Source organism: Lathamus discolor, chromosome 2 (assembly GCF_037157495.1).
Source record: "Lathamus discolor isolate bLatDis1 chromosome 2, bLatDis1.hap1, whole genome shotgun sequence".
In the NCBI taxonomy this organism is placed as follows: domain Eukaryota; kingdom Metazoa; phylum Chordata; class Aves; order Psittaciformes; family Psittacidae; genus Lathamus; species Lathamus discolor.
Genome location: NC_088885.1, coordinates 24,631,773 through 24,658,650, shown reverse-complemented (window position 1 = coordinate 24,658,650; position 26,878 = coordinate 24,631,773). Strand labels below are relative to the sequence as shown.

The 26,878-nt window shown below is 37.1% G+C and overlaps 1 protein-coding gene across 2 annotated transcripts in view; it reads left to right on the top strand.

Annotated features, from left to right (window-relative positions):
* OSBPL10 (oxysterol binding protein like 10) overlaps positions 1–26,878 on the top strand; it is a 105,215-nt gene that overhangs the window by 29,962 nt on the left and 48,375 nt on the right. For both annotated transcript variants that reach the window (XM_065666159.1, XM_065666160.1), the window contains exons 2-4: positions 241–416; positions 2,203–2,282; positions 12,117–12,308. In XM_065666159.1, coding sequence (XP_065522231.1) covers positions 241–416; positions 2,203–2,282; positions 12,117–12,308 — 448 coding nt within the window. The remainder of the gene's footprint in view (positions 1–240; positions 417–2,202; positions 2,283–12,116; positions 12,309–26,878) is intronic.

The following is a 26,878-nucleotide window of genomic DNA, read 5'->3' as shown; positions in this document are numbered from 1 at the left end:
TCTTGTATGTGAACATCCCATTAATCTGAAAGAAATATGGTAGCTCACACCTGCCCTTGAAAAACCAAACCTAATGATCAAAAGAACAGTATCTTATAAAATGGAATAATTACAGAAATTACTTTGACCTCATTTGTTTGTTTATGATCTTGATTTAAGATCAGTCTGTGTTCTTCTCTGAGTGAATACATGGAAGACTCTTTAATAGAAATACCATACCTTTGCAATCTCTCTGAACAGGTACTTTGTGCTGGACTTTGAGACGGGGATTCTGCAGTATTTTGTGAATGAGCAAAGTAAAAACCAGAAGCCACGAGGAACCTTGTCTTTAGCCGGAGCTATAATACTGCATGGTGATGAAGTGCCACACATGTTGGTGGTCTACTCTGCTAATGGAGAGATGTATAAGTTGAGAGGTACAGTGCTGCTTGAATGCGAGCTTCATTCTTCATGATTCAGAATCATTCTTCTCTCCTGTTCCCGCTTCTGCATCTCTTCATTCATGTCTCATTTTTCTTCCCTGTACTTTCAGAAAGTATATACATACAGCTATGGTGTTACACAGTATATTATAAAATACAGTGGAACACTAGTCTGGAGTTAAATACGTATGAATTTACAATATATAAACTTTCAGGGCTGGAAGGTACTTCAAGATACTTTCTATAAGCTATTATTGTGGCATTTAGATAGTACAATATATCTTGTTTGCTTCTGAAGGGAGGAAAAGTTGCTTTCATTGCTGTCCACTGCATAGCATTTGATTTCTGTTATTCATCTCCCCTGCCACCATGCTGCAGATAACGTGCAGGAATGAACCTGCTGATGGGTCAGACAAGGGAAAAATGCCACGTGGAAGCCTTTTAAGATCCTCTGTTCTTGTGAATCTTGGAATAATTGAATGCAGCATTAACATAAAATTTTGCCTTTCCTTGCTCCCAAATGTAAGAAAGACAATATAGGGTGTGTAAGAGTTACTTTGGAATGATTTTTTTTTTTTTTTTAATTAAGGAAATAACTTTAAGGTATTTTCAGTCTGATTGATTAATCAGAACACTTTCGTATTGAACTACTTTACAAAAAACCCCTGACAGATATATATATATATGTATTTATTTATATATATATGTATATATAAAAGATGATGTAGTGTAGCGAAACTTTAAAATTGTTAATTTTATTCTGACTACAGTTTATCAGCTGTCAGGGCAGAGTATGCAAGCCTCCTCTGTAGTACAGTGTGTTGCTGTTTTTTACCTAGAACTGAAACACAAGAACAACCAGGGAGAGTTTTTGTTAAAGTTTTTTAGTATTTGCACAGGTAGAAATCATGAACGCTTGTGGTTTCATTATGATGCTTTTCCAATCACTTGAGATTATAAATGACTTAAAATATGCTGGTTTTAATTTAGTGAAATCTATGAGTTTTATTCAAGTCAGTGAATATTTTTTATGCTGAGTCAGTAACCATTGAGATACTTAATAGCAAAGGGTGTAAGAGAAAATATTTGCTGAAATTATCCACTCTGTATTGGTGTTCTTAATTAGGATTTCTGTAGTAGTGGTTGTTTAAAACAAAGCCTCTCTCCCAAGTAGATTTAGTAATATTACACAGGAGCCATTTGATACAGGCTGCAGACAATCTTTCCAATATTTTTTAAAGCTGTTTTTTAAAGATGGGGGGGGGAGTTCTGGTTCTCATTATTGTGTCTTTAAATTGCATGCAAATAACACATAGACTTAAAGAGAGATTTAGTTGAACTACATTAAAACAGAAGTACTTAAGTATCTAGTAGCTTGCCTGATAGCTGAATGACAGCCTTAGTGTAGAGCTTTTACTGATTTAAGTGCTGTGGTGTGGCACTTCACAGAGGGACACAGGTAAAACAAGTGTTGTGGGTTTTGTTTGGGTTTTATTTGTTTGTTTAATAAAAAAGGTCATCTTGAGGTTATTCTGCTTTTAATAATACTTGAAGGAGATAACTATGAAGAAGACTCATATGCTTTTATCTCTTCCAACTGGCCACATCATATTAAGTCGAGGTTTAGGTGTGTTGTGTCTAAAACCTTACACATAGGATAGTGTAAATTAGAATTTATAGTGCATCCTAAGCAATAAATGATCTTCACCCCCCCCAGCCCCATCATCTCTTCAGTATCAATTTAAGTGTGATTCCCTGCATTTTTTTGTTTCTGTTCTAGCTGCTGATGCAAAGGAGAAACAATACTGGATAACTCAGCTTCGGTCCTGTGCCAAACATCACAAGGAAGGTAATTCTAAGGTAAATAATTTAAAGGGAGAAGTAACTATTTTGTTTTAAGTGGGTAAGTGAAGAACAGCATGATCTGCATGGTAGACTGGCTGCTGGATTTAGTGGATTGATGTTTAGAGGTTTATGAATAAAAGCAGCAAGTTGTCATTCCTCCCTAACTGGAGCAGGTTTAAGTTAATTGGAATCTTAATAAACATTGTTCTATTTATGAGAAATAATGTCATTTTCATTTCATTTAATGGCTCTTACTGTAGAAGTTTTAGGTAGATGTTAGCAGGAGCCTTCAGCTTCTTTACCAAGTCTGGAAGAGGTCATCATATGAAGGTTTATATTATTTATTTCTCTTTGGAAGTGATGTTCTGAATTTTTGTCCTAAAGGAGAGAAAAATTTTGGACTGGTAAAAAAAAAAGTTTGTACTTAAAAAGTATCAGAAGGATGGGTTGAGGGTGTCTCCTGTCTCCAAGCAGAAATTATATCAATCTGTTTAAATTAGAATACACCTTGAAAGTGGGATTTATTAAAACCAAGCAAAAAGCACCATTACAAATAAATTATTATCGTATTTTTTTTATGTATGGTTTTGATGTTAATATTGAGTCAGTAAAGAAAAGTCCTGCTCTTATTTTCAATTCTTTAAGCACTTCTGTTGATATCTTTACAAGAATGAAAAAGATTGCTTTCCTCACGAGTAATGGTTTGCTATACTAAAAAGAAATGAAATGGATGTAACTGCAAGGAGAAAGGATTCCTCCCTGCCCCAGGATGCTGAGAATATCAGTCTTTTGTTAACTGCAGTCAAAGTTGTTCATCCTGAGTATCTTTGGAAGTTGGACTTAGAAAAGGTGGATGGTGTTTCGAGGGACTGGCCTTCATTGAAGTGTGTCATGTAAAATAAAACCCAGTTTTTGTTGCTCTTTTTAAGTGATGTGGACACGTCAGGAAGGAATTATGGTATAATTAAAACACTTTTTGAAGGAGAATACGTAACTTCAGTATTTTGGCACTTCTTCAATTCTTATGTGTGGCAATTAAATATGGCTTCTATATAGCTGTGGCCTAGCACCATTCGGAAAGGTGCAGCTCTGCTTGATCAGAATACTCGTACAGTTGCTGTTGATTGGCAACTCAGGGACTTTCTGTGCTAGAGATAGTAACTTTCTGTGCTCAGCTGCCATCAATGATTTATTCCTCAGCAGGTTTTCTGATCACTTCTTGAACCCATGTAAATGTTTAGCATCTACAGTGTACTGTGATCAGTCAGTAATACTGTTGCTCAGTACAGGTGGTATCAGTGGCTGGTGCAATGGCATAATTATTCTTACACTCTCTATTCATTTGCTAATATTTCTTAATACTGGATTTGTTTTTCTTCTTTTGCCTGCTACTGGTAACTAATTCTGTAGAATTGACTATGGTTTTTTTATTGATGATGGGAGGGGAAAGTGCAGATGAGGGAAGTATAGTGTTAAAAAGTGCTCTGGAGTGGCTGAATAGAAATTACTTGCTAGCTGTTAATAGTTATAGCAGTATAGGGGATCCTCAGAGAAAAGGAACTGAAAAACAAACAGAGATTATTGAAAACTGGAGATTATTATGGGATGCTCTGGATGCCAAAAGCGTACATAGATTTGAAAAACACTTGAAAGGAATAATGTTATTAGATAATCTTGACTGAGTGAGTAGGAGGCTATTAAATACAAAGACAGCACCTGTTGTAGAAGATTGAACACACAGCTTTTGGAAACAGGAAGGGCTTAGAATGGGGGGAATCTCTCTAGGCTTTTTCTTGTAGTCTTGCATAGTGGCCTGCCACTGCTGTGGCTTTTTAATACTTCACAGACTCATTGTGCAAGAAAACAAAAAGAATTTCCTTGACTGAGGGAGGTGGTGGGCATACATAACTGAGGAACCAAATGCAAGGTTATTTCAGACAGCAGGAGGAGGGTTCTTGCATTTTTCTTAGACTGATGAATTACAGAAACTTTGCATAGGATTCTGGAGTATAGATGCATTTTGATTGGTACAGCCAGTCATACATTTCAGTTAGCTTGGATCCATTTATTAGAAAATAGAAATGCTGAAGGAAAAAATATTTTTTTTTTTGTTCTGTGTTACAAGTGTATATCTGAAATCAGAGTAGGCCACTTTTCACCTGATAACACTTGTTACTGAAGCACTCTTTCTTCTCCAACTTTGTAAGCCACAAATCAAATAGAGAATTTACATCTGTATTTTGACTCTGCTTCTTGTACCAGAAGTGTACTGTACTTGAAACAATGTCATGCTTACCTGTTCCTGGGAACCTTTCTTCTGACCAGATTAGTCTCCTGTATTTCAGTATCTTTTTCCCTTTTTCCCTCCTGTCTTCTCAAAGAGTAACCTAAGAGGCAGATTTTCTGTGACTTTAGCATTGCATATAGTGCTAACTTAGATTCATCTACAAGTAAGTTTTAAAGCTTCTCTTTGGGTATCAGATACTGGTTACAAGGGAGTGATGCTTCAGAGATTCCGGAAGCTAGGGAAAAAATGCATTTGTATAACATATTTGTTTTCCTCAGTTTCTTACTTCAAAACCACTGCCTGGTAGGAGGTAAGGGAAGCAAAAAATGCTGCATTTTTTTGTATGTTTCTTCCTTTCTCTTGTAGATGAAGAAGGTATATTAATATTATTAGCATGAAAGTGGAAACAGGCTGTTAAAAGTATTTTAAATTTACATAAAATAGAATGCTGCTATTTTAGCTGCCTTACTGTTTCTTTTGTGTTGGGGTTAGGGACTGGAGTTAGAAAGGTTTGTAATGACATAGAGAGAGGTACATGTTTGGCTTCCTTTTGAATAGTTGAGGACTTGACAAAAATATGTACGTCTGGATTTTGTTAAAATAGCCCTACCAGTGATAGGACTGTCATGATGTGATTTCTTATTTTACTGGCAACAGGATGGGGTTGCTCTTTTTTCCTCCTTTCCCATTCTTTGATGGGTGTAGTAACTGATAATCACATCTTGTCTGTCTCTCATAGTTGCTGTCACAAACAGGCAGATGGGTACTCATGTGTTGTGGGTTTCTAGAGTTTGGACAGCATCCAAGCTCTGAGAACAGGCATCTGGAAAGTTGGAGGCTGAGTGCTTGCTCCCACCTTCTCCTACAAGCTACACCTTTTTCAGAGAAAGAATGAAAGGCGGAAATTTGTAGCTATTTTTTTTTAGGAGTCATACACTTGAGAATGAGATGGGGTGGGAAGTGTAAAATATGCAGTGAGGGGTATGGTTTATCTTATGCAAGTGGGATATAGATTAACAAGGGAAAAATAATGGGATGACAAGGCAAGCAATGGGAACATTCCCAAGAATAACAGCAATGCACCTCTTAGCTACTGGTCTTTCATATTGGAGAGATAACATGGTTTTGAAACCTTGAATAGATATTATTGGAAGTAGATTCAAGAGAAAACATGAGGATTTGGAGAATATTTTCAAAGTTGAATCTGTGTCACTATTCCTGTGAAACACTAGTAGGAGAACGTTCCTCCTTTGTACTCTGGATCCAGATCAGCACTGGTTTCCTTCCTTTTTCAGTTACTGACTGCTTCAGAATGGTACTGTGTGACTTGCTGTCCTTGCTGTCTTTAAAGCTTCAGCTGGGATTGAATTAGTGGAGTAAATTAAGCAGAGCAGTGATTTAAATTCAGTTGCATCCTAATGAATGGTCAGGAGGTGAGCTATATAGCTTACAAGTGGATGTAACATAAGCTAAGTCTGTCATGTTGTTTTAATTAAGTTTTACATCTTAATGATAAAAAAACCAGTAAAGGATAATGTTCTCTAGCAAATAATTCGATGCTGTAAGATAGTCTTAATGTTCTTGGTATTCCCATGCAAATTTCATTTTGCTTAATTATAAATTCCTCAACCTCCACAAGTGCCAATTCACACTGTATTGGAAGAATTCTGTGTCTGGATAGGATTGCAGGGTTTTTCTTGACAATTCTAAGTGAATATTATTGTACATTTTAAAATGGATTATTCAGTGGCATTTTTAACATCTGCATGGTAACTGTTTCCATAAAGCCATATTCACTTAGTGAAAGTTTCAAGTCTTTGTGAATGTTCTTTTTGTTCTTTTATGCACATGAAACCTTTTTTCCTTTTGAGCAAGTTCACTTGTCCCTCCTCTGGTACGCTTGTTTGCTTCCTCCTCTCAACCCTGACCTATGAAGTCAACTAAAGAATAGTACTTCTAATTAAAGCATGCTTTGGAAATTCTTGCAGTCGTGAGACTGAGAAGGAAACAGTGCTTGGCTGTAGATATGTGAATGTTTCACACCTTTTTCCTCCCTTTGGAAGCTGCATGAAGATGAGAGTTCTCTGTTTCAAAATCCTTCTATAGGACTGGAAAAAAATTGATTTAGGACTAAGCATGAGCTTGCTCAAATGATTCTTGATGAAGAAAAGATTTTATGATGGAATGATTATCGTAGTCTCTTGCTTAAAAGCATACATGTGTATTGCCTTAGTGAGGATGATGAAGCACTATAATATCCTGTCAGAAAAGTTAGTGCCATAGATGGTGCTTTACACAAATGTGCAAAGTATATCATAAGCCGATCCATTTTCAGTGCTGAAGTTTGGATGTTATGTAGATTCAGTCATTTGCATTTTAATATTTGCAAATGATTATCATGTAAATTAAACAGATCTCTGTCCATATTTTTTTTTTTTATTAGTGTTTGTTTCTTAAGATGCATTGGAAAAGAAGTAGATGGGAATTTAAATACTTAATGGGGATGTCTCAAAATTGTAATTTCTGAAAGCATATGACTTCTCATAGCTCTAAAGCTACATGCTGGCATTGGTTCTGTGCTATATATGCGCACAGTAATGGAATGTCATTTCAGTATGTATTATTCTGTAGAAAACATCTGTGGCACAATGCCTGTGAAAATGATGATTATCAGCCATAAACAGATACGGCAATTCACTTCAGAAATGAGTTTATTGATCTCTGCAACATTGCATTTACTCTCCAAGATAAACAAAACTGTTTGCTTCTGGTAAATGGTAAAAAACATTTCAGCTTCTTTTCGAGCAGGAAGGGCAATCTCCAGGGAGAATGAGTCATGAAAACATTAATAGAGGTGGAACTTACTGTTCTACACTTACATTATTTTAGTTGTTAGGATTTTTGACATCCAAATGGAAGCATTCATTATACTCCTTTTTTTATCTTGGTGGTGGACGGTCTACTAAAATAAAAATCTTAACTATTATCTATGTTAGCTAAGTGTATTTTGGCTGGTTTTAGGTCATAAACCCAAGATGAAGGCAAGTAACAAATTAGCCTTTTATCAGCTTCTGTATTATTCTTTTATTAGTTTCATTTTATTAGTAGGCAAACAGTTGAAGCAATGGTAAAGTATAGCCTCAGGAAAGAATATTCATAATCCTTTCGGAGTGCTTCAGCCTGTGGATTTCTTGACTCATTTGCACCATGCATTCCTAATTGTTGGAGAGATAATGTCTTCCTCTCATCAGACTTTTCAGTATCTTTTTATTTATTTATTTGCAAACCAGAAGGCAGTAGGACCAAAGAAAACAAGACATGCTAATAGTTAGAGGGGCAGTCATACCAGCAGTGCTAGGGTGAAGAGCAGGGGATTAGGAATGAAGATCCAGTGATAACCGTAATTGCTTTAATTTCCTGTGAGAGTGTCTTTAATGTCTTTTATGGTGTGATGTGTGATAAGAGTGTTTTTTGGCTGTGGAAAACATCACATAGGCTTTAACATTTTAACAAAACCAGAAAACTAGTTTTTGCACAGCTGTGTGCCAGTGTGAAAGATGTGCTTGTCATTCCCTGTGTTTAGTCTGAAGAAGTTCTGCAAAAGAAGAGTCAAGTATTTGGCTGGGATGTAGGTGTTGACAACGTGTTGTAAAATTCAAAAGTGCTGAAGAGGCTGAGTGTGTGGTTCCTAGGGAGGCTTCTCCTGGCAGTGGCAGGAAGAAGCTGTCAGAAGGTATTAGCTGTCGCCCTGACTCCTTGGGCAGAGCAGGCACAGTGCGCTGCTGCTGTTCTTTATGGCATTGAGGTGCGGAGCCCCACTTCAAAAGGTTTTCAGTGATTGTATAAACTGCCTCCTGCACACATTCACCCAAGCTTGGTGTGTGACTGCTTTTGCAAGTTTAAGTTATAATCTTTTATATTTGTGGGGCCTTGCCTAGGGATAGCTTCATGGGTAGCCAGAGGGCCTGGTGCTGAGCTCATTTAGGGTTTGTGTGTTACAAACATACTCTAAAGAGTAATTCCAAGCTACATGCTAGAATCGTAGAACAGTTAGGGTTGGAAAGGACCTTGAGATCATCTAGTTCCAAGCACCCTGCCATGGATTTGTGTTGTGAGCTAGTGGAGTTTTCTGGCACATTAGTGGGAAGTGTTGGGTTATGAGATGGTTGAAGGGTATAAAGGGACAGAAAACAAAGAGGGAAAGAGAACTTGCGTACGGACTTATAAAAGATGTTCAAACCAATGTATTTGGCTCTGATATCTGACATAGACTGTGGCTGTATGTGCTAATTCAAGATTGCTAATCTTCCTGCTGCATAGTCTTCATAACTGTCTTGTGCTGAGAGGGGAAGGAGCGTATTCTAGGAGAGGGGCTCACTCACAGAGGTGGTCTCTCCCTGGAGATCTCATAGCACTATTGTTCGGCAAGGCATGCAGCTGAATGTCAGGCACACTAGGCTATGTCTTTGTGTACATACGGACTTCAGCTTACCTAGTGTCCTTGTAGCAGGACAGCTGTCTTGAGCCCTACCTGCTACTGAAAGTATAGATAGACTGTTATTCCTGATTTTCCCTCCTCCCCCACTGATTCACAAACTCTCTAAAATGCTCTAAAAACTATGTGAAAATGCCCTAAAAACTGCCCTAAAAATGGCTGTTCAATAACAGTTGCTGTAAGCTGCCATGTACTTTAGCAAAGTTTAATGAAAAGCCATCTTAAATGCACTATGGTCCCATAGACTGTTTATTTTGCCTTAAGTCACAGTTTAGTAATACAGTTGATGTAGCCCAGTGAGTTGGGATATGAAGTGAACTAGAGCAAATCTTGCAGGAAAAAAAAATCTGATTTGGATGACGATGACTCCTAAAACAATGGGCATATCAGTTTCTTGGAAATGTGTTCATGACTGACTTGTGATACAAAGCCAGTTTAAAAATTGCAGCTAGCTAGCAGCTTTTGTACTAGTAGTTCACTATCAAATTTATGACTCCCAAACGTAAATGGGGTTTGGTGAAAGGCACAGTATGTTAGATAACAAAATGAGGTGTGAGCTGCAGTCAGCGTGTCTCATGTAATCTGCAGGTCAGCTGCAGACAGTTTACTGCAGTTTTTTAACACTGTTTTAGGGAAAAGTATCATCGAATTACCAAATAAGAATTGTATCAATATTAACTTAGAATATATGTGCATTTCAATTTGTGAACATACCTTTTGACATGTACAGGTTAAATGAGATTATTTTGGCAGCTGTTCTTTCTGAAAACTAACTCGCTTTTGACATTCCTTCTGATTCTGTATTTAAACAGAAACAGTAAATGGATTTTTTCATATTTAATATTTATTCATATTTTATATTACTTTTGTTATTTGCAGTTCTGTAACTCCACACTCTCCCTCCCCAAGAAAATCAAAACGTAACTGCACTTTTCACACAATATTGCTTTTTTTCCTTTAGGAAAAACTCCCTGTTTTACATGGCTGCTGTTTATCTGAGTTTTAGGATCAGCTTAGCTATATGAAGGTAGCAGTTGTGTATTTTTAATATTGTGGTCACATGATACTAGAATGTCAGTGATACTCAGATTTTATTCTAAAAACAAAATAATTTTTATTAAACTGGAAGAGAAGTTGATCTTATGCTGAAAAAAAGGGAAATGATCCTGTTCTTCCTCCGCAGCCTCGATTTAGTTTAGAAGTATTCTAATGCTATAATCAGTTTAAAAACCAAACATCAGCTAGTATATTCTGCTATTATATACTATGCATAACTTTTTTTCTGTGAAACTTCTATTTAAAAAAGGATATTCAGTCACATTCAGTCTCCATTATCCCCTTTTTTCTCCTGAATACCTTTTTGTCTGTCTCTTATTTTAATTGTAGTTATGTCTAAACAATGCTCTTTCACATGGAAGTTGAATTAAAAACCTGGCAACCTTCTGTGCCCTTCTGACAAATTCCACCCCCTTAGAGTCAAATCAAGTTTGAATGCAGTTGTGACTTATCAGGCAAGATGGTTAATTTTTGAATGTCTGAATTACACAGATGTTTATTATTATAATCTTCTTAGTCATGGTAGTGAAGAATATATCGGTTGCGATGGTCAGACCATCATTTTTGGAAGTGTTTGTGAATGTAGTTCAGACCAATGGAGTAATGCTTCTTTCTGTGTGTGCTGCAGCTCTTTGGACACTGGGAATATGATACCTATTTTTTAAACCTTCAAATGCCTCAGGAAGTCTGAAGTCTAGTTTTATGTGGGGGTGGCAGAGGGATCATGTAACTTCACTCTTCTTCTTGGTGATGCCAGATAATCTGCCTTTTACAGGCAGTGTAGTGGTAGCAGGATGCCTGACTCATTCCAGGGCTAGCTGGAACCTGTCCACCTTGCATGTGAAGTCTTTTATGTGAAATAACCACAGAATTGCAAAGTTTGACCTGTGAGAGATAAGGGGAGAGATTGTACCCAGGTAATATTTTTGTTGCGCTTGCCAGCAGACTCAAGAGCAGTACCCCACTTTGATGGTAACTGTCTTAACAATGCTGAAGACTGCCAGTATTACTTGTGCAGGGCTTGTAGCAGAGGTGAACTGCTATGTCACCCGTGGGCTGTATATTTACCTTAAAGGGCTACTAATTGTAGCACTTCACTCTCTGAAATGGTTTGTATTTCATGAAGCAACAGCTTTTCTGTTTTAGTTTTAAACTTGCAGGTGTGGTCAATAGTTTAAATAGAAGGGAAAAGCTCTTTTATATTGCACTTCTATGTGTGATGTCCCATGGTGCTCTAGTGCACATCTGAGCTTGAACGAGAATTGTTGTCCTAAAAAACTTGTGTTTGAGGGCTGCAGCAACAAACCAAGATGGCAACGCTGACGCAGTTGGAACAAGGAAAGTTCTTGAATATTCAGTCTGATTTTATAGGTTGTCTATTAAGAGTATTTATGCTGTGGATACTGTTAGAAATTTATTTCTGGCCTTTTTTGTATCTGGGATTTATCCCAAGCTTACTGCAAAATATTGTGACTCTTTAAGCCGTATTTAATTTTAAATGTTAATGTTTAAGTGGTGTGTGGATTTGCCTTACCAAAATTACAGCTTCTGTTGTGCTGAAAACAGCACTGCACAGTTTCAGAAGTTCATCAGGTGAAACCGCTAAGAATCATTTTCTTGCTGTTCACAGCAGTTTGGTGAATTATAGATCAGTGTCTTCATAAATGGTATTTGTGTTGGTATTGTTATTACTCTGTCTGCAAAATCCTTCCTAACCTTTCCTAAGAAGTATGGTTGCAAGAATTTAGCAGCATGTTAATATGTAAGAGTTTGTGAAGATTTTTGTGAAGGTCAGTTTCAGACAATCCAAGAAACAAGGTGACAGCAACAATGTTTCCAAGAAGATCCCTGCTGAGCAATGAAGATATATCAGAAGGAATAAATCAGCTGTGAGTTACACCTCCAGATTTAGGTTTTTGAGTAAAGTAAAACAGCACAATCTATAGGCTGAATTGTAAATTATTTACTTGTGTAAAGGTTGCTAATATCAGAATCCCGTTGCTTGTTCTAGAACATTTCATCCTCACGAAGCAGAAGCTCATCTCTGCTGCCATCTGGGACAGTTAATGCTGCATCTCCTAGTGGCCAGCGACATATGAATCAAAGTGGGCCAACTGTTGTAACCATCACACATCACAAATCACCTGCAGCTGCTCGAAGAGCAAAGAGCCAACGTTCTGGTCAACTCCATGAAGTCAGAGAGGTAAGAGATAAAAATGTGCTGGTTTCCTATAACATTGAACAGCTTATTTTGCTTTAGAATAAGCAATCAAGTCTGACAAGTTAAACAGTTCTTTTTGTTTTCTACTTTGAGTGCTTTGTATTGATCCCCTCACAGAGCAAAAGGCAGTCTTGAATTCTGGGAAAGCTTAAAAGTCTGGTCTGTACAGGCTTTTTTTATGCCAATGATAAAATTAGCGTGTGCACATGCTTTAAAGAGGAAATAGATTGGCCACAGCTCCCAGACTTTGCAGTGGTGCTGCAGTGCCGGGGGAACATCTCTTAAGCTGTATGCAGCAAAACCTTTCAGATTGGAAAGCAGGCCCTGAAGCATTTAGCTTTCTAGCATATAGCTAAACCACTCACCCCTTTGATTAAGTCTGACAAATTAATGTGAAAGAAGGCACAGCTCCCCACACTTAGCAGTTTATTTCTATATGACAGTAGTTTTAACTTTGTTGTCAAGTTTCTCCTGTTGGCCATGTGATGGAAGAATACTTTGTCCATATTAAACGCATAAAAAGCGAATGAAAAAACATGTTTCTTTTAGAGCAAGTTTGTCAGGATTTAAGAAGTATAACTCATATAGCAATTTAAGTCTGCCTTCCAGACAGCAAAAAGAGTACAGAGTTTTAATATTAAATAGTACAGCAGACTTTCATAGAACTTGCTTTGTGTTTTTTTCATCCTTTTTCTGTCATATTTTAGATTCATCTGCATTTCTTGCTATTCTTTAATAGTGGCTTTGTAGGTATCTCTCCCACCATTCTACCAAAGAAATTCTTGACAGCCTAGCTGCTTTAAAGCATTCTTTTATGACATGGGTTTAAAATATCTACCCCAGTCCCTCAAGTTACAATCTCAACAGTCTGCTTAAGTTTACTTTCCCTAAATGCTTTATAAATGGAGACCTTTCATATTAAGAATTTTAATAAATTCTTAATGTGTGCTCACAATGGATACTCAAATTACACATCCTGATGATGAATGCTTGTTTTTATTCTAGTAACATTAAAAGTGAAAACTTCCTTTGTATCCTCTATTGTATTAACTATAGTCATTCCTTGCTCTGAAGAGCATGCTGTCTGAATGTCACCTGTGTTTTCTTTACATTATAGGAAACACACATCTGTTTGTTTTTCATTAGAATATCTTGTCTTTGCCTACCAATCATCTCCCCCAGGTTGTTTCTACCTTATTAAATGTATTTGCTCTTGTAGGCTGAATTCAGAGTGGACCTTAAAAGTACTGATAGAATAAACAGTGGGAGCTGTTGCAACTTTGTCAAATTAAGATGGGTAGGGCTGAAAGGAATTTAAAAGAGAGAATTAGTATATGTGCTGATTATAATAAGCTGGAAAGGGAAAAAGTCAGCAGATGCAAAGAACTACACTTGGGAAGGAGGAAATAATACTAGCCTATAGTAAAACAGAACAAGTGGATAGGTATCATCTCTGCAGAAATGCCTGAGTGGTGGAGACTCATTTGTTTACAGGGTATTGCAATGTATGTCATGCCGAAAAGGTAAATATTACAGGACTTTAATCTGTAATCATGGAAGATAATTATTTTGCTGTGCTCAGTGTGAGAGTATTACCTCAAGCTGCAGCACCAAATCCTGTGGGAGCAACTTAGAAGGCTACAGTAAAAAAACCTTAGACACTGAACATATGGGAATAATAGAAGATTAAAAGAAATTAGTGTTTTTCAGGGAGGGAAGATGGTACTAAGATAAACAATGCATAGGAAAGTTTTATATGGAGGCATGTGAACTTTACCTTTCTGGTAGTGTCTTTTTCCCCCCACCCCCTTTTTTGGTGTGCTGCTGCTTAAATAAGAAGTTATCAGTGGAAAAATCAGTCCTCCTCCCTTTCCCAGTCTCACGTAAAAGGAGCCTGCTTCACTGATCTTGTTCCCATCTTGTGAGAAGATAAGTCTGTTTTTCCAGATTAAGGAAGCAGACAGATTTCATTTCACTGGCATGCTCTATGCATTTCTTTCTCCCCTCTTTTCAAGTGTGAATGCTATAGCATAGCTATATGCTGCCTGTTTTTTTCAGGGATTTTATTGTTCCCCAAGTCAGTGGTCACTGTTACATCTAGCTTCTCATGTTAAATTTGTGAATAAAGAGATGGGTTCAGGGTTCTTCCCAAAAGTGCACTTAAATCTGTTATAGTCCTTTTTTTTGTTTTTTTAATCTGAAGTACTAAAAGTACAATAAGAGTTAATCCAATCCTCAACACCCAAATCTTTGCCTTTTATTTGGAAGTTGTTTGGTATGATTTGGATGAAGGGAAAAGACAGCAAAAGGATTATAGATCTGTGGTGGTGTTCCCCTTATAGAATGAAATCACTAAAGCTTTGATGTGCAAATAAGCTTTTTTTTAATTATACTACAAGTAGGACTACATTAATTTTCCATCTTGTAAAATACAGCAGTTGAATCAATGGAAAGAGTTGATACACTTTTGGAAAGTGAAAAGAAGCCTGTGTTTTTTTAAATTTTTAAAACGATGTCATGATAATACTACAATATTATATATGAGATCTGTGAAAAACAGCAGTGCTACAAAAGATGCATTCTTCACTTGGGACACAGGGTCTTCACTAGCTTGGACAATGCCTCTGGAAAGTGCTGAATTTGAAATAGCTGCTCAATTCCATACCAGTTTTTCTTGATTTGGCCATGTTATTTGAAAACAGTGACGTGTATCTCCGTGTTGCAAACAGGACAAAATATATTCCAATATTAACATAATGCAGTGATATTTAGTGATAGTGAGTTGTACTTTTTCCCCTTTTTTCCTTTTGTAGTAAGAATAAACAACACATTGTTTCCTTATGGTGTTTGTTCTGGCTGACTGAGTTATTTATTTATTTTACATAGACTATAGCAGAGGCCTAGTTAGCACCAAACTGACATGCAAAATTCTATAAAGGTAGTAAAAGCAACTGTGTAAGTCTCCAAAATGATACATGTAGTAAGTGTTTCTTAAGTGTTGTGAAACAACTTTCCCTTTCTTCAAAATTTTGGTAAGCTAAAATTGAGCATGAATATTGAGCTTTTGACTGTTATAAAACTTTACTTTTAATACTCAAGCTATTTTTGTATAGCATTGAGTTGAAAAGGAGCTCAGGAGCATTACTTCTCATCATAATGTAATTTTTTGTTTAAAATAATATTGTTGTCTTAAATTATTCTTTTGCTGATATTAACTTGATGTTAATAGTCCAGTCCATACTGGTTTATGGAATGTTACAACAAAATTAAAACTGCCCATACATCAATTTGGGAGAGCTGATTTACTATGTATTACATTTTATGTGAAATTATTTGAGATACTACCTCTTTGGTTGGGCCATAGCTTATCATTAAAAGAGTGCTTTCAACTGATTTTTCAATAAGTTATTTTATGGTAACCTAAGTGTGTGTGGTGTTAAAATGGAATTCTGTTCTTTAAACTGTGCATATTATTGTCCTCTTAGCAATTTCTGATAAGAGTTGTGCTTGAAGAATTCTTTAATGCAGGCAGTTAAAATTAACTGGAACATAAAGCCAAGTGACCACATCACACTTCATACTAAATTTTAGCTGTCACTGAACTAAATAATAGTATCACACTTCATCTTGGAATCATGTTTATTTTGGTTGAGAACATCTGACCATTGTACAACTTCTGCCAGAGCTACCATTGTTGTTAAAAACCCAAGAATTGCAGTATATGAACATTTTTTAGTAACTTATATTAATTATTTACCAAAGTTTAGAGAAATGAAATGTCATTAACCAGAGGAAGTCTAGAGAAATATTTTTTTCCCCAAGATTTTAACAGTTGATAGAGAAATTCCTGATCCCTTTGAAATGTGGTGTTTGTTACAACTTCGAATACTCTGCAGTGGGGTAGTCATGAGCATGTATTTCTGAACATCTGGTACAGTGGCATCCAGATACTATGGGGCCTCCACCAATGTGAGACATCTATTTTATGTGCCAGTGGGAAGTTCCAGAATTTGGAAAGGGCTGCTTTTGGTAAGATGACAGTCCTACTGCTTCTTTCATGTCCTTTGCTGTATCTGAACATGATTACTGTTTCATTCCTACAGGAATTATGAAACTAGATGATAGTTCTTCGCTTCCGCCCTTACAATATAGGAAAACATAGGACTTCGACCTAGGGCTTCATGGAGTGAGGTTTACCTGCAATTTTGTTGGTCTGCAGTTGGTCAATTTTATGTGGTTACTAAGAGAAAGAGATGATTCTAAAACACTTTGAGGATTTTCAGAAAAGAAATGAATGTCTTCAGGTCACTGTAATACTGGGATAGCAAAATCAGGAACTGTCACTGTTAGTGAAAAAGACTGCTGTTGTCCATGAAGAACTGTTTGTACTGTTGCAGAATTATAGCACTGCACAAACAGTATTGTAGGTAAAAAAAACAGATGCAGTACTTAATTCACTTGGGGGAAGCATTCAGACTTTCTGGACTTTCACGTATGTGAAAGCACAAAGGCAGACTAAGCCATGAAGGTTATGGTGAAACTTTGTGTTTAAGCTGGTAGTAGGGGAAAACCTGATCATTTTTGTTCCATGCCAGATTTTACTTTTGAACTTTGAAAAAGTGAAGTTTTGCTTTTTATTTAAATTTTTTTATCCTCCATTTGTTTCTCTGGAAGTACATAATCAATGGATAAGACCAATTTAATGCCAGTTTTAGCAAAAAGAATGCTGTAGCTCTTGAAGTTCGGCATAGCATTGGGGTTACATGAGATTGTGTGATAAGGGCATGTGTAAAAATTGGTTTGGATTCTTGTACAGGACATTGTGCATAAACAGTGTGAAGTATAGATATTGCAGAAAGTGTTTCTAGTGTTTAACTTTTCAAATCAAAGTATCCTGTTTTCTGTTAATTTGGAGAAACAATATGGTGTTAATGTGAATGGCAATTTTGGAAAGAACACAGAGGAGGAACTTCTGTTAGTTTAAGATCTCCACTTTTAACTGGGCTTGTATTTAAAATATCTTCCTTCCACCCTCCACTATGCATAATAAAGGGTCATGCTTTTGATTAATCAGTATTATCTTCAAACAGTTATTTCAGACATATACAAAACAGGTAGTCTGTAACCACAGATGGATACTGGTTGGAAAATGGGATATGTTACTTAATTGGTGTCCTGGGTTCAGCAGTAGCAGTCATTTTTCTCCTTCTTAGTAGCTGGTGCAGTGCTGTGGTTTTTGACTTTCAGCTGGGAACAGGGCTGATAACACTGATGTTTTTCATTGCTGCTCAGTAATGTTTGGTCTGACCAAGGGCTTCCTGAGTCTCATGCTCTGCCAGGGAGGAGGGGAAGCCAGGAGGAGGCAGAGACAAGACACCTGACCCAAACTAGCCAAAGAGGTATTCCATACCAAGGCACGTCATGCCCAGGGTGTAACTGAGAGTTACCCGGAAAGGCTGGTTCAGTGCTCGGTCAGGCTGAGTATCGACGGGTGGTATTGTATTCTCTTCCCCTGTTATTTCCCTTATCAATATTACTGTTGGTGGTAGCAGCAGTGATTTGTGTTATACCTTAGTTACTGGGCTGTTCTTATCTCAGCCCGTGGGAGATACGTTCTTTTGATTCTCCTCCCTATCCCTCCCTTGGTGGCGGGGGGGGAGGGGAAGCTGGAGAGTGAGAGAGATTGCGTGGCTGACTGAGTTTAAACCACGACAGTTTGTTACATCTTAATACCACTACATCTATGCTTTTTATGTATTGTATGTATTACACTTTTATTTGTCTGCAAACTCATTGTCACAAATTTTTCGTTTTAATTAGCAGGGTGTGGAAAACAGGGACAAATGTCTCCACTCTGAAAGAGATAATAAAAAAGTGCTTGCAAAAACCCCAAACCAAAACCATAGTTGTTTCTCAGTAAGCAACAATTTCTTCGTGGCTAGTGGTAGTGAAGAAAAGACAGCAGAAAAACCTTTGGGTCAGTTCTGTGTCCACTGAAGCCAATAGAAAGTGAATGCAGCCATAAGTCTCAGTTCGGCTGTTGTTATTTATTTGGCATAGAAGATGCTAGTGTAAGTTAAGTTACAGCTACTACTATTTAACCATGCTTAGAAGCACTTTTTGAATTAAGAAGTATTGTAATGCAATTTTATGTTACGGGTGCATTTAGCAGCTTAGTTGCAGCTGAGCTGGCTGATACTGAGGGTTGCTCCCAGCTGTGTTTTAACATTATAATTTGTTTAGGGACATTAGACCTTTAACAATATAAACCAGTTTCAAATCTAACAAGGGCTAAAAGGGGCAGCTGCAGGTGTTATCACTGCACTTTCTTCTGAATTGTATTGCCACCAGTTCTAGTAATGTGTATTCCCTGTACAGTATGAAGATATCAGTGTAAGCATGCAGAAGTGTTCTTCTGGCTGTTCAGCAATGACAAAAAGTGAATTGAGAGCATATTAAATAGATTAAATTATTTGGTATCTTTTTTTCTGGCAGGTTTTTTTGAAGGCTATTTGACTTGTAGGTGATGAGACATCTATAGATATATGTTTATTTTACCCAGGTTAGTACTGCAAAAATCTATAAAAACATCTCCTCGGGGCATAAATGAGACGCTTAAATCCCTGGGATTTCATTTACCTTCCAAAGCAGCAAATATGCATGTGCTTATAAAAATAATTCAGCAAGTAGCATTAACTGTCTCATTGTGGGGATGAGGAGATGGAAATTATTCTAATACTATAAACCAGTAGTTATTAAATCACATAAACATGAGCTGAATACTCTGTTCTCTGAATCTCTGCCTTTGCCAGTATCTTTGAGGTTGCTGGAAGTACATCAGTTACGCCTTCCTAAACTCCACCTTGGTCTGTGCGTTTAATCTTGTCTTCATGCTAAGGTTGAGTCATCCTGGATTCCAGATACCCAGGCAGGGAGAATTCAGATTGCTATGAAAATCGTAGAGCTAAATGTTCTACTAAAATTACACTGTTTGTCCATGCGGGTTATGTCAAGAATGAATTGAACCTGGTTCACTATTTCTGAGTGTCTCTTCTCCGCCAAATCTGAAAAAATATAAATAATGCAAACATGGCTTATTTTAACTTTTTTTTTTCAGTCTGTAGTTTAGTAGCAATTGAGCATGTGCAAAGATGATAATTTTCAATCATTTAATAAATGGTAATTTATAAATTAGGGGTAATAGTGTGTATGATAGCTACATCCAGAGACTGCTATAGCGTTCATTTTCTTCAGCAAGAGCAGAGAAGCTAAGATTACTCTTTACAGTTACTAAAATATTTCATTAAATTTTAAGTAAAAATGGTAGGATCCCAGAGGAGCTTGAGAAAAGTCAGATTTGAAGGGAATTGAGTACCCAGCTTTTTTGTCACTTAATTTTGTACGAAAGCCAGAATTCAACTCTTCTGTTTTATATGCATATACAATCCAGCATAACATATCATACACTTAGCTATGTTTTTGAAAGCTACAAGGTTTTTTCTCTCACAGTTAAAGCACACTTACTGCAGTAGTTTCAGTTGGGAGTTGGCAGTTTGAAAAGCAAGCTTTAAAGAAAACGTGCTTCAATAAATCTCAGATTAGAGTATTGCATCTCAGAGCTGCTTGTCTAGTGGCTCTGCTTTCAGTGTGGGTTTCTGCGTGACTGGCACTGTTCTTTAGAGCAAACTCTGAGAAAGACAAGGTGCACTTACCTCCTGCAACTCTGTTTATAATGCAAATTACTGCTTCCAAGCGATGTGGGCTATTTTGTTAGCCCACCCTTAAATGCTGTTTTATTAAATTAAGTAGAAGATATTCTTGAGTGTTCTCAGTGGCTTTAGATGACAATGTAGTATTAGGTGGCTAGTCAAGTTTCAGATATTAAGTATGGAAAATACTTGCATAAATGGCCTCCAGGAGAAAGTAAGTGTAGAAATGGCTCATATACTTTAAGCAGACCTTTCAGTTTACATTATTATACGCGTTTATCGAGGGATTTACTATAATCTTCAGCTCCGTGTATAACACCCAAAGTGCTGCATGCTACACTAAGAAATACAGGAAACATTTCGATTTTACAACACATGGGAATAGTTAACACTGTAGCTCTCATCAGTTATTCAACAAAGACCTCGTCTCTAGCAGCTTTTGCTGCATCTTATTGTGATCTTCACCTCTGCTTTGCTTGCAGGCTTTGAGTACTTTAGACACTTTGTGTGTGTTACACAGATGTTTTTAAGCAGCTGCTTACCTCCTTGGTTGCAGCTCTGATTTCTGACAATATGCTTTTAAAATATGGCTAATAATGTGATGGCTAGCAACATTTCATCCAGCAAAAAAGGTTGATTCATATAAAGATATAAAATAGGAACTGAATGTATAAAGAATGGAACATAGGATCATGTCTAGTGTATAAATAAACAAACCAGTGAATTAAAAAAGTGCATGATAGGAGTCAGTAAATAATCTGCTGGTCCCTGGAGTGAAAATCCAGTGCTGAGGTCCCCGGAGATCTCATAGGCCCTGGATGTGCTGATGGGGACCAGTGGAACAGCAGCAGAGTTAATGGAAGCTGCAGATTGGAAAGTAATTAGAAACAGGAAACAATTGAGCCAGATTGTTGCTTCCAAATCCTGTTTTCTCCTGGTTGTCTTGGACTGATTCTAAAATCCAAGTCTTAATGACATTTGCTTTCTGTTCTGTAAGGTTTTCCTCACAAAGAACCACCCTGCAAAATGGGCAATTAGAAGGCTGAGCAAAAATCCCCAAACAAAACCTCAAAGGAGATAATGTTTTGTTAGCTGAGACAATGAAGATATGTAGCAACTGGCTTTTCAGCTGTTCAGTTAATAGAGATTGTGGGGATTTCTGGCTAGGGAAAAGAAAACAAACTAGCAGATTGGGGTGGGGGAAGCTTGTTTTCATTCTCCTCCAAGAGAAGAAATAGAATTGCAAAAGTTGAGGCAAGGACTGAAAAGAAAAAGAAACCTGCCCTAGTGATTAGCTGCCAACCTGATTGTCACAGGCATTGTTCTGTTTGTTCCGTCACTTTTTGTATCTCTGTCTGCAAATTACGTGCCAAATGAAAATTAACTTGCTCCTTTGAAGCTTCATTGGCAGGATGTATGTGTCTAAGCCTTAATAACTATTATATAACAAGTCATTCCAATTTTACTGGTCATTGTTTGCTTCTTTAAAATAATTGAGGTCAAGTTGGCTGCTGCCCTGCGGTGACTATAATGGAGAATTACTTGCTTAGTCTCTCTAATGGAAGGGAGGCAGTAATCAAGAAAGGCCAGTTAATGTGGATGTGATTATCTGGTTCCATCTTTCCAGGGTGCTTTTAGAGTATCTCTCTTGGTATTCTAGGATCCTTTCCTACAGTATTTTTTCTCATTAGCATAGTAATGTTCACAGAGGCTACTATGGGTCTTCATCCAGACTGAAGCTTTGTGGGTAGAATTCTCTTCAGTTTGCAGCTCAAGGAGGTTATTTTTGGCAAAAAGCTTAGGTTTTCTTGTAAGCAGAGTCTACATATATGTTACTTGTGGAACCTGAGCATGTTTGTGGTCATCTGGTCTTGTGCATGTTATAAGAGATTTGTTATATATTGCAGTACTTCTAGCAGAAACCTCTATATATAGCCGTTTCAATTCAGTTATATATTAAGCTGTAATTTTACCTTCCTAGCTTGAATGCTATCGATGGAATCCCATTAAAAGATCTATGGACTTGACTTTACTGAAGAAAAGAGAGAAGTCTATAAATCCTTAACAGAAAATCTCTTTCATCAAGTAGTAAGGCGCACATAGCAAATGACCTTGAGTAGTTTGAGAACGCTTTTCAGAAGCGAGGCAGAAGTTCTCGTGCTCTTAAGTGGTTAAGTATGGTATAAATGGTTGATTCAAAACAAAAATGCATTAAATTGGGAAAGAAATAATTTTTACCACAGTTCTAGAAGTTACCTTCAATTGCCAGACCGTGCAATTGGAGAGGTATACCTTTTAGGTTGGTGATTAACTGTATTTGCAATAGTCTTATTGCATGTGTGTTTATGCTCTTTCCTTTTTCAGAATAAATAGTTGAAAGTGGGGAAGTTTCATGGAAATACTAAATGGAAATTGCTAACTTGGCTGAATTGGTAGCTGAAGTGTCAGATTAATGACTGGTATGATTTCGTTAGTGACATTGGAATTCCAGGTATCTGTACCTTAGATTTTTGTGTATGCTTGGTACATGTGTGTGTATTTTACTTTTACATATATTGGAAGTCTGTTTTCACTTTTAATTTTTACGATATGACAGTTTGTGGTCTTGAGGAAATACATGTCAAGATTGCAAGAGGAGTCCTTGTTCAAGGTCAGAATTGATAACTGCATTAGGTTTACATAGCAACCCAATTCATTTGGTTTACAAAGACTTAGAAGCTTTTGCTATTTTGTGTGTGGAATTTCTTCTCTATTGTCACTCATCTGCTTTTGATTTTAAAAAAGCAGTGCTTCACATTAAAGAAAATAAATAAAAAACCTCCAAACCCCTGTTTAACAAGGAGAACCGAGGTCCTGACTTGTATCACGACTTATTTTAGAGTGGTTTGAAAAGCTGGTTTCTCCTTGTGTCCTTTCCCCAAGTGTCTGAAATGTTCTCCTTTTGGTTCTGTTGTCTAAAAGCAAGAAACTAGTATTTCCAGAAAGTGTATATGTGTGTGCGATACAGAGAGAGAGATGGTGTTTTCATGTAACACTTAACTAAAAAACCCCAACAAAACACAAACAAACCAACCAATGATTTGTATGATTTCTTTCATACACATGGGTACCTGTATGTTAGTACCTACTGTAAAAAGGTTCAGTGTGTGTAAATATAAATATCAAAAAAGCAAAATACTATTAAAATTTAAGTTGCTTATGTGTGTATCACATTGTGGCTGGGGAGGTCTGAAGAATCTTCCTCGGGTTTTATATTCCAAAAGAATGGTAGGATGATCTGAAGTATTGATCAGTGATGCTACTAATTTTCTTGGCCGGCACCACATGGCCTGAATGACAGAGGGAGAGCGTCTCTTTGCTCTTTGAGGTAGTACGGCTGATGTCATTCTTCCTTTGCTGCAGGGAGTTTGAAATCACAGTGTCTTGGGAGGTGCCCCAGAGACAGCTGTGGATTGGGTAGTTTTGTAGATTGCTTAAATCTGATGTTTGCTTTAGGTTGATGTGAGGCTCTGTGTTAGCTGGGTGAAATCCTGTAGGATTTCTAGAAAGTAAGTAGATTTCCCCTTTCTTCTGAAGGGGAAGAAGCTGCTGTGCAACAGCAGCTGGAAGAAAGGAGTGAGAATATGTGAGAGAAACACCAAAGTCAGTAAGTAATTCTAGAAAGAAAGATGTTCTGATTATCATAATGCCCATCTGGGCTGGGCAGTCCCGAAGTCTGAACGGTAAGAACATTTCCACTGTAAGTAAAATAATTTTGAAAGCAGTCATTTGCTCTTCCATTCAGGTGTGGCTATTCAGTTTCATTCCTCTGAATTTCTATATGTCTTTGTTTTAGGATAGGAGGAAAAATCTTTCAACATAGAGATCATTTTTATACTTCATAATTGGAATCTCTCTTTGTAGTTTCAGAAATAAATTGAAGCCTTAAAGAAGAAAATGACATTCAGGCTTCATAAGATGATTTCTCTGTATGGGAAAGATTAATTATACCATCTAGTATTTTAACAAAATATTGAATTACTGTGACTTTTAGCACAGAAAATAGCACCTCAATTTTTCATTGTTATTTCAGAAATTAATTTTTAACACCTAATTTTAGCTTATTTACTGTATGAAAGAATGTTCTTTCTTAGTATGCCTGAAAAGTATTTCTTTGTAATCCTAGGGTATTTCATAGCTTTTTGTGCCTATTTTTCCTATGTACTGTGGGGGTGACACTGAGAATAATTTCTACTTACCGTATTTGTTTGGGATCTTGTAACATAACTGTTTGGTCCCATACATCATGATTGGCAGTGTGTCACAACCAGAAGATCCAGGATGTGCAGTTCCAGGTGTAAAGGAGTGGTTAGAGGTTGCTGTGGTGAGGGTAAGCAGGAAAAAACAGTCACACGGGATTTTAAGATCAGATCAGGACAAGAGGAAGCATGCAGCAACAGAAGGTGTGAATTGGCTGATTTGGACGTCTTACTGAGCTACTACTTTGGGCTGTCTGTATTTGCCAATGAGGAGGATGGAGAGCCATAAGGTACTAAAATAACCCTGTTAAGAGCAAATAATTTTAAGTTAAGCAAGTTATTTCACTTTGGGAAGCTAAAGTTACACTTTAACTTTCTCAAAACCAAAGCTTTTCATGCTGGTTTTAAAGCCAGCGTAGGGTGCTGATAAATCCTGCTTCTTCTCCGTGTGAGACAGCAAAAAGCAGACCCACATGTAAAACAGAGGGTAATGATATAGCTGCATGGCCTAATGTCTGTCCTGTTGAAGATTAATGTGTTTAATGAGTTTTGTCTAGCATTGTTTGGTGTATTTGTATTAGCCCCTCTTTGATATAGTCTTTTTAGAACAACCACACTTCAACTCTTAAGTCACTGACAGAAGATTGTAAAAAAAAAAAAAAATCCCCACCAAATGGTAAGCACGTAAAAAAGTTCAGTTATTTCAATAGTATATGTTATTTTCTATCTTTTTTGCCAGAGTTGTTCTCTGACTCTCTAGCATAGAGGATGCTCTTCCTTTTTGATCCGTTTATTCAGCACCTTAAACGGAGTGTTTTTGATCAGTGCCTGAACAGTAACTGTACAGCAAGTTCTAATACTTTGAATCCTATGCAGAAGTTGCTGTTCTTGTCTTCTGTTGTGTCGTGTGTAGAACAGTTACTGGTATCACAACTGTAATGCGAAGCTGAGTAGCATAGAAAGCATGCCTCAAAAAGGCTTCTTTAAAACTATTTTAGGTCAGCTAGAGAATAGTAGGACTTTGGAGCAATACCTTGTTTTGGATAAAATGAGAATAAATTTTATCATTAATTTTATTTAAACTTCTCCTAACCTAAGGAGAATATATTTGATGAAAGCCTGTAAACTTTGAGCTAGATGATAACTGCAAACATTCAGTTAATTTTCCAAATGTTTCATAAGCTCCCATGTCAGTTCATCTTACGTTCCTCTCTTAGCTGCAGAAGAATATAGTTGTACTTTATTAAGGGGGAGAGAAAATTGGAAATGTTTGAAGTTTTCAGAATGTTAGTTTGGATTTTATTTCCTGTGGAAGTAAATCTTTGGAAATGTAAGCTGTTTCTCACAAAAAAAAAAGGAGGGTAGGTAGGAAAACTAGTCACTCGGAAATAAAAATAAGACCATGTCTGTAGCTGTGAAGCATGAGAATGTCAGGTTTTCAACTTAACACTCTTATTCAAGATGGGAAAAGGAGGGAGGCAGTTTTCCATACGATTATGTTGTGCATTCTTCCAGGGCGATGATAATCTTTTCTTCTAGCTGTTCCTTTAGGAAGAACACCATACTTTGACAATGTACTAATAATAAAAAAGTCATTAATACTTTTACTTTTTTTTTTTTTTTTTGCGTAGTAACTTGGACAAAGGGAGCTTGAATCTTTGTTTCTTGTAAAATCTTCAGATATTTTTTCTGAAAGCTTTGGGTACTTTTAAGTATAAACCTCTAGTTTTTGCAGTAAGTTTTTGGCAAGGTGAGTGCGTCCTGGTCTTGTTTGAGATAGTTAATTTTCTTCCTAGTAGCTGGTGCAGCACTGTGTTTTGGACTTTAGTCTGAGAGCAACAGCTGATAACACATGCATGTTTTAGTTGTTACTCAGTAGCACTTACCCTGGTCAAGGACTTTCCAGTATCATGCTCTGCCAGTGAGGAGGGGCACAAGAAGCCAGGAGGAAGCACAGCCAGGGCACCTGACCTGAAGTAGCCAAAGAGGTATTCCATCCCACAGCATGTCATGCCCAGTATATAAACTGGGAGGAGGCACCTGGAAGGGACCGATTGCTGCTTGGTTCAGGCCTGGGTATTGGTCAGCAGGTGTTGAGCAATTACATTGTGCATCGCTTGTATTTATTGGGGTTTATTCCTTTTTCTGTCTTTATTTCCTGTTGTTATTGTTGTTATGATTATTATAATTGTCTTTTACCTAATATCAGTCATTAAACTGTTCTTATCGTGACCCATGGGTTCTTACCATTTTTCCTCTTCTCCTCCCCATCCCACTGGAGGGGGCAAGTAAGTGACTGTGTGGTACTCTAGTTGCTGACTGAGGTTAAACCATGACAAAGTGTAGGAAAAGAGGCTTGTCATATGCATGTATTATTTCCTACAGGCTGTATAAAGGAAGTGAGAAGTTCTAAACATCTCCTTTTTCTTTTGGCTTTAGGAGGGATTTTGGAAGCTTGACATTTTTTTTTAAGAACAGCCAGCTCAAACAATGTTGTTTTTATCTGCTATGCAAGCACACATTTCATTGTCATCTGGATGGTCCAAATGTAGAATTAACTTTTTCCCTGGCAGGTGGTGTTCATATCTGGTAGTAAATAAGTACT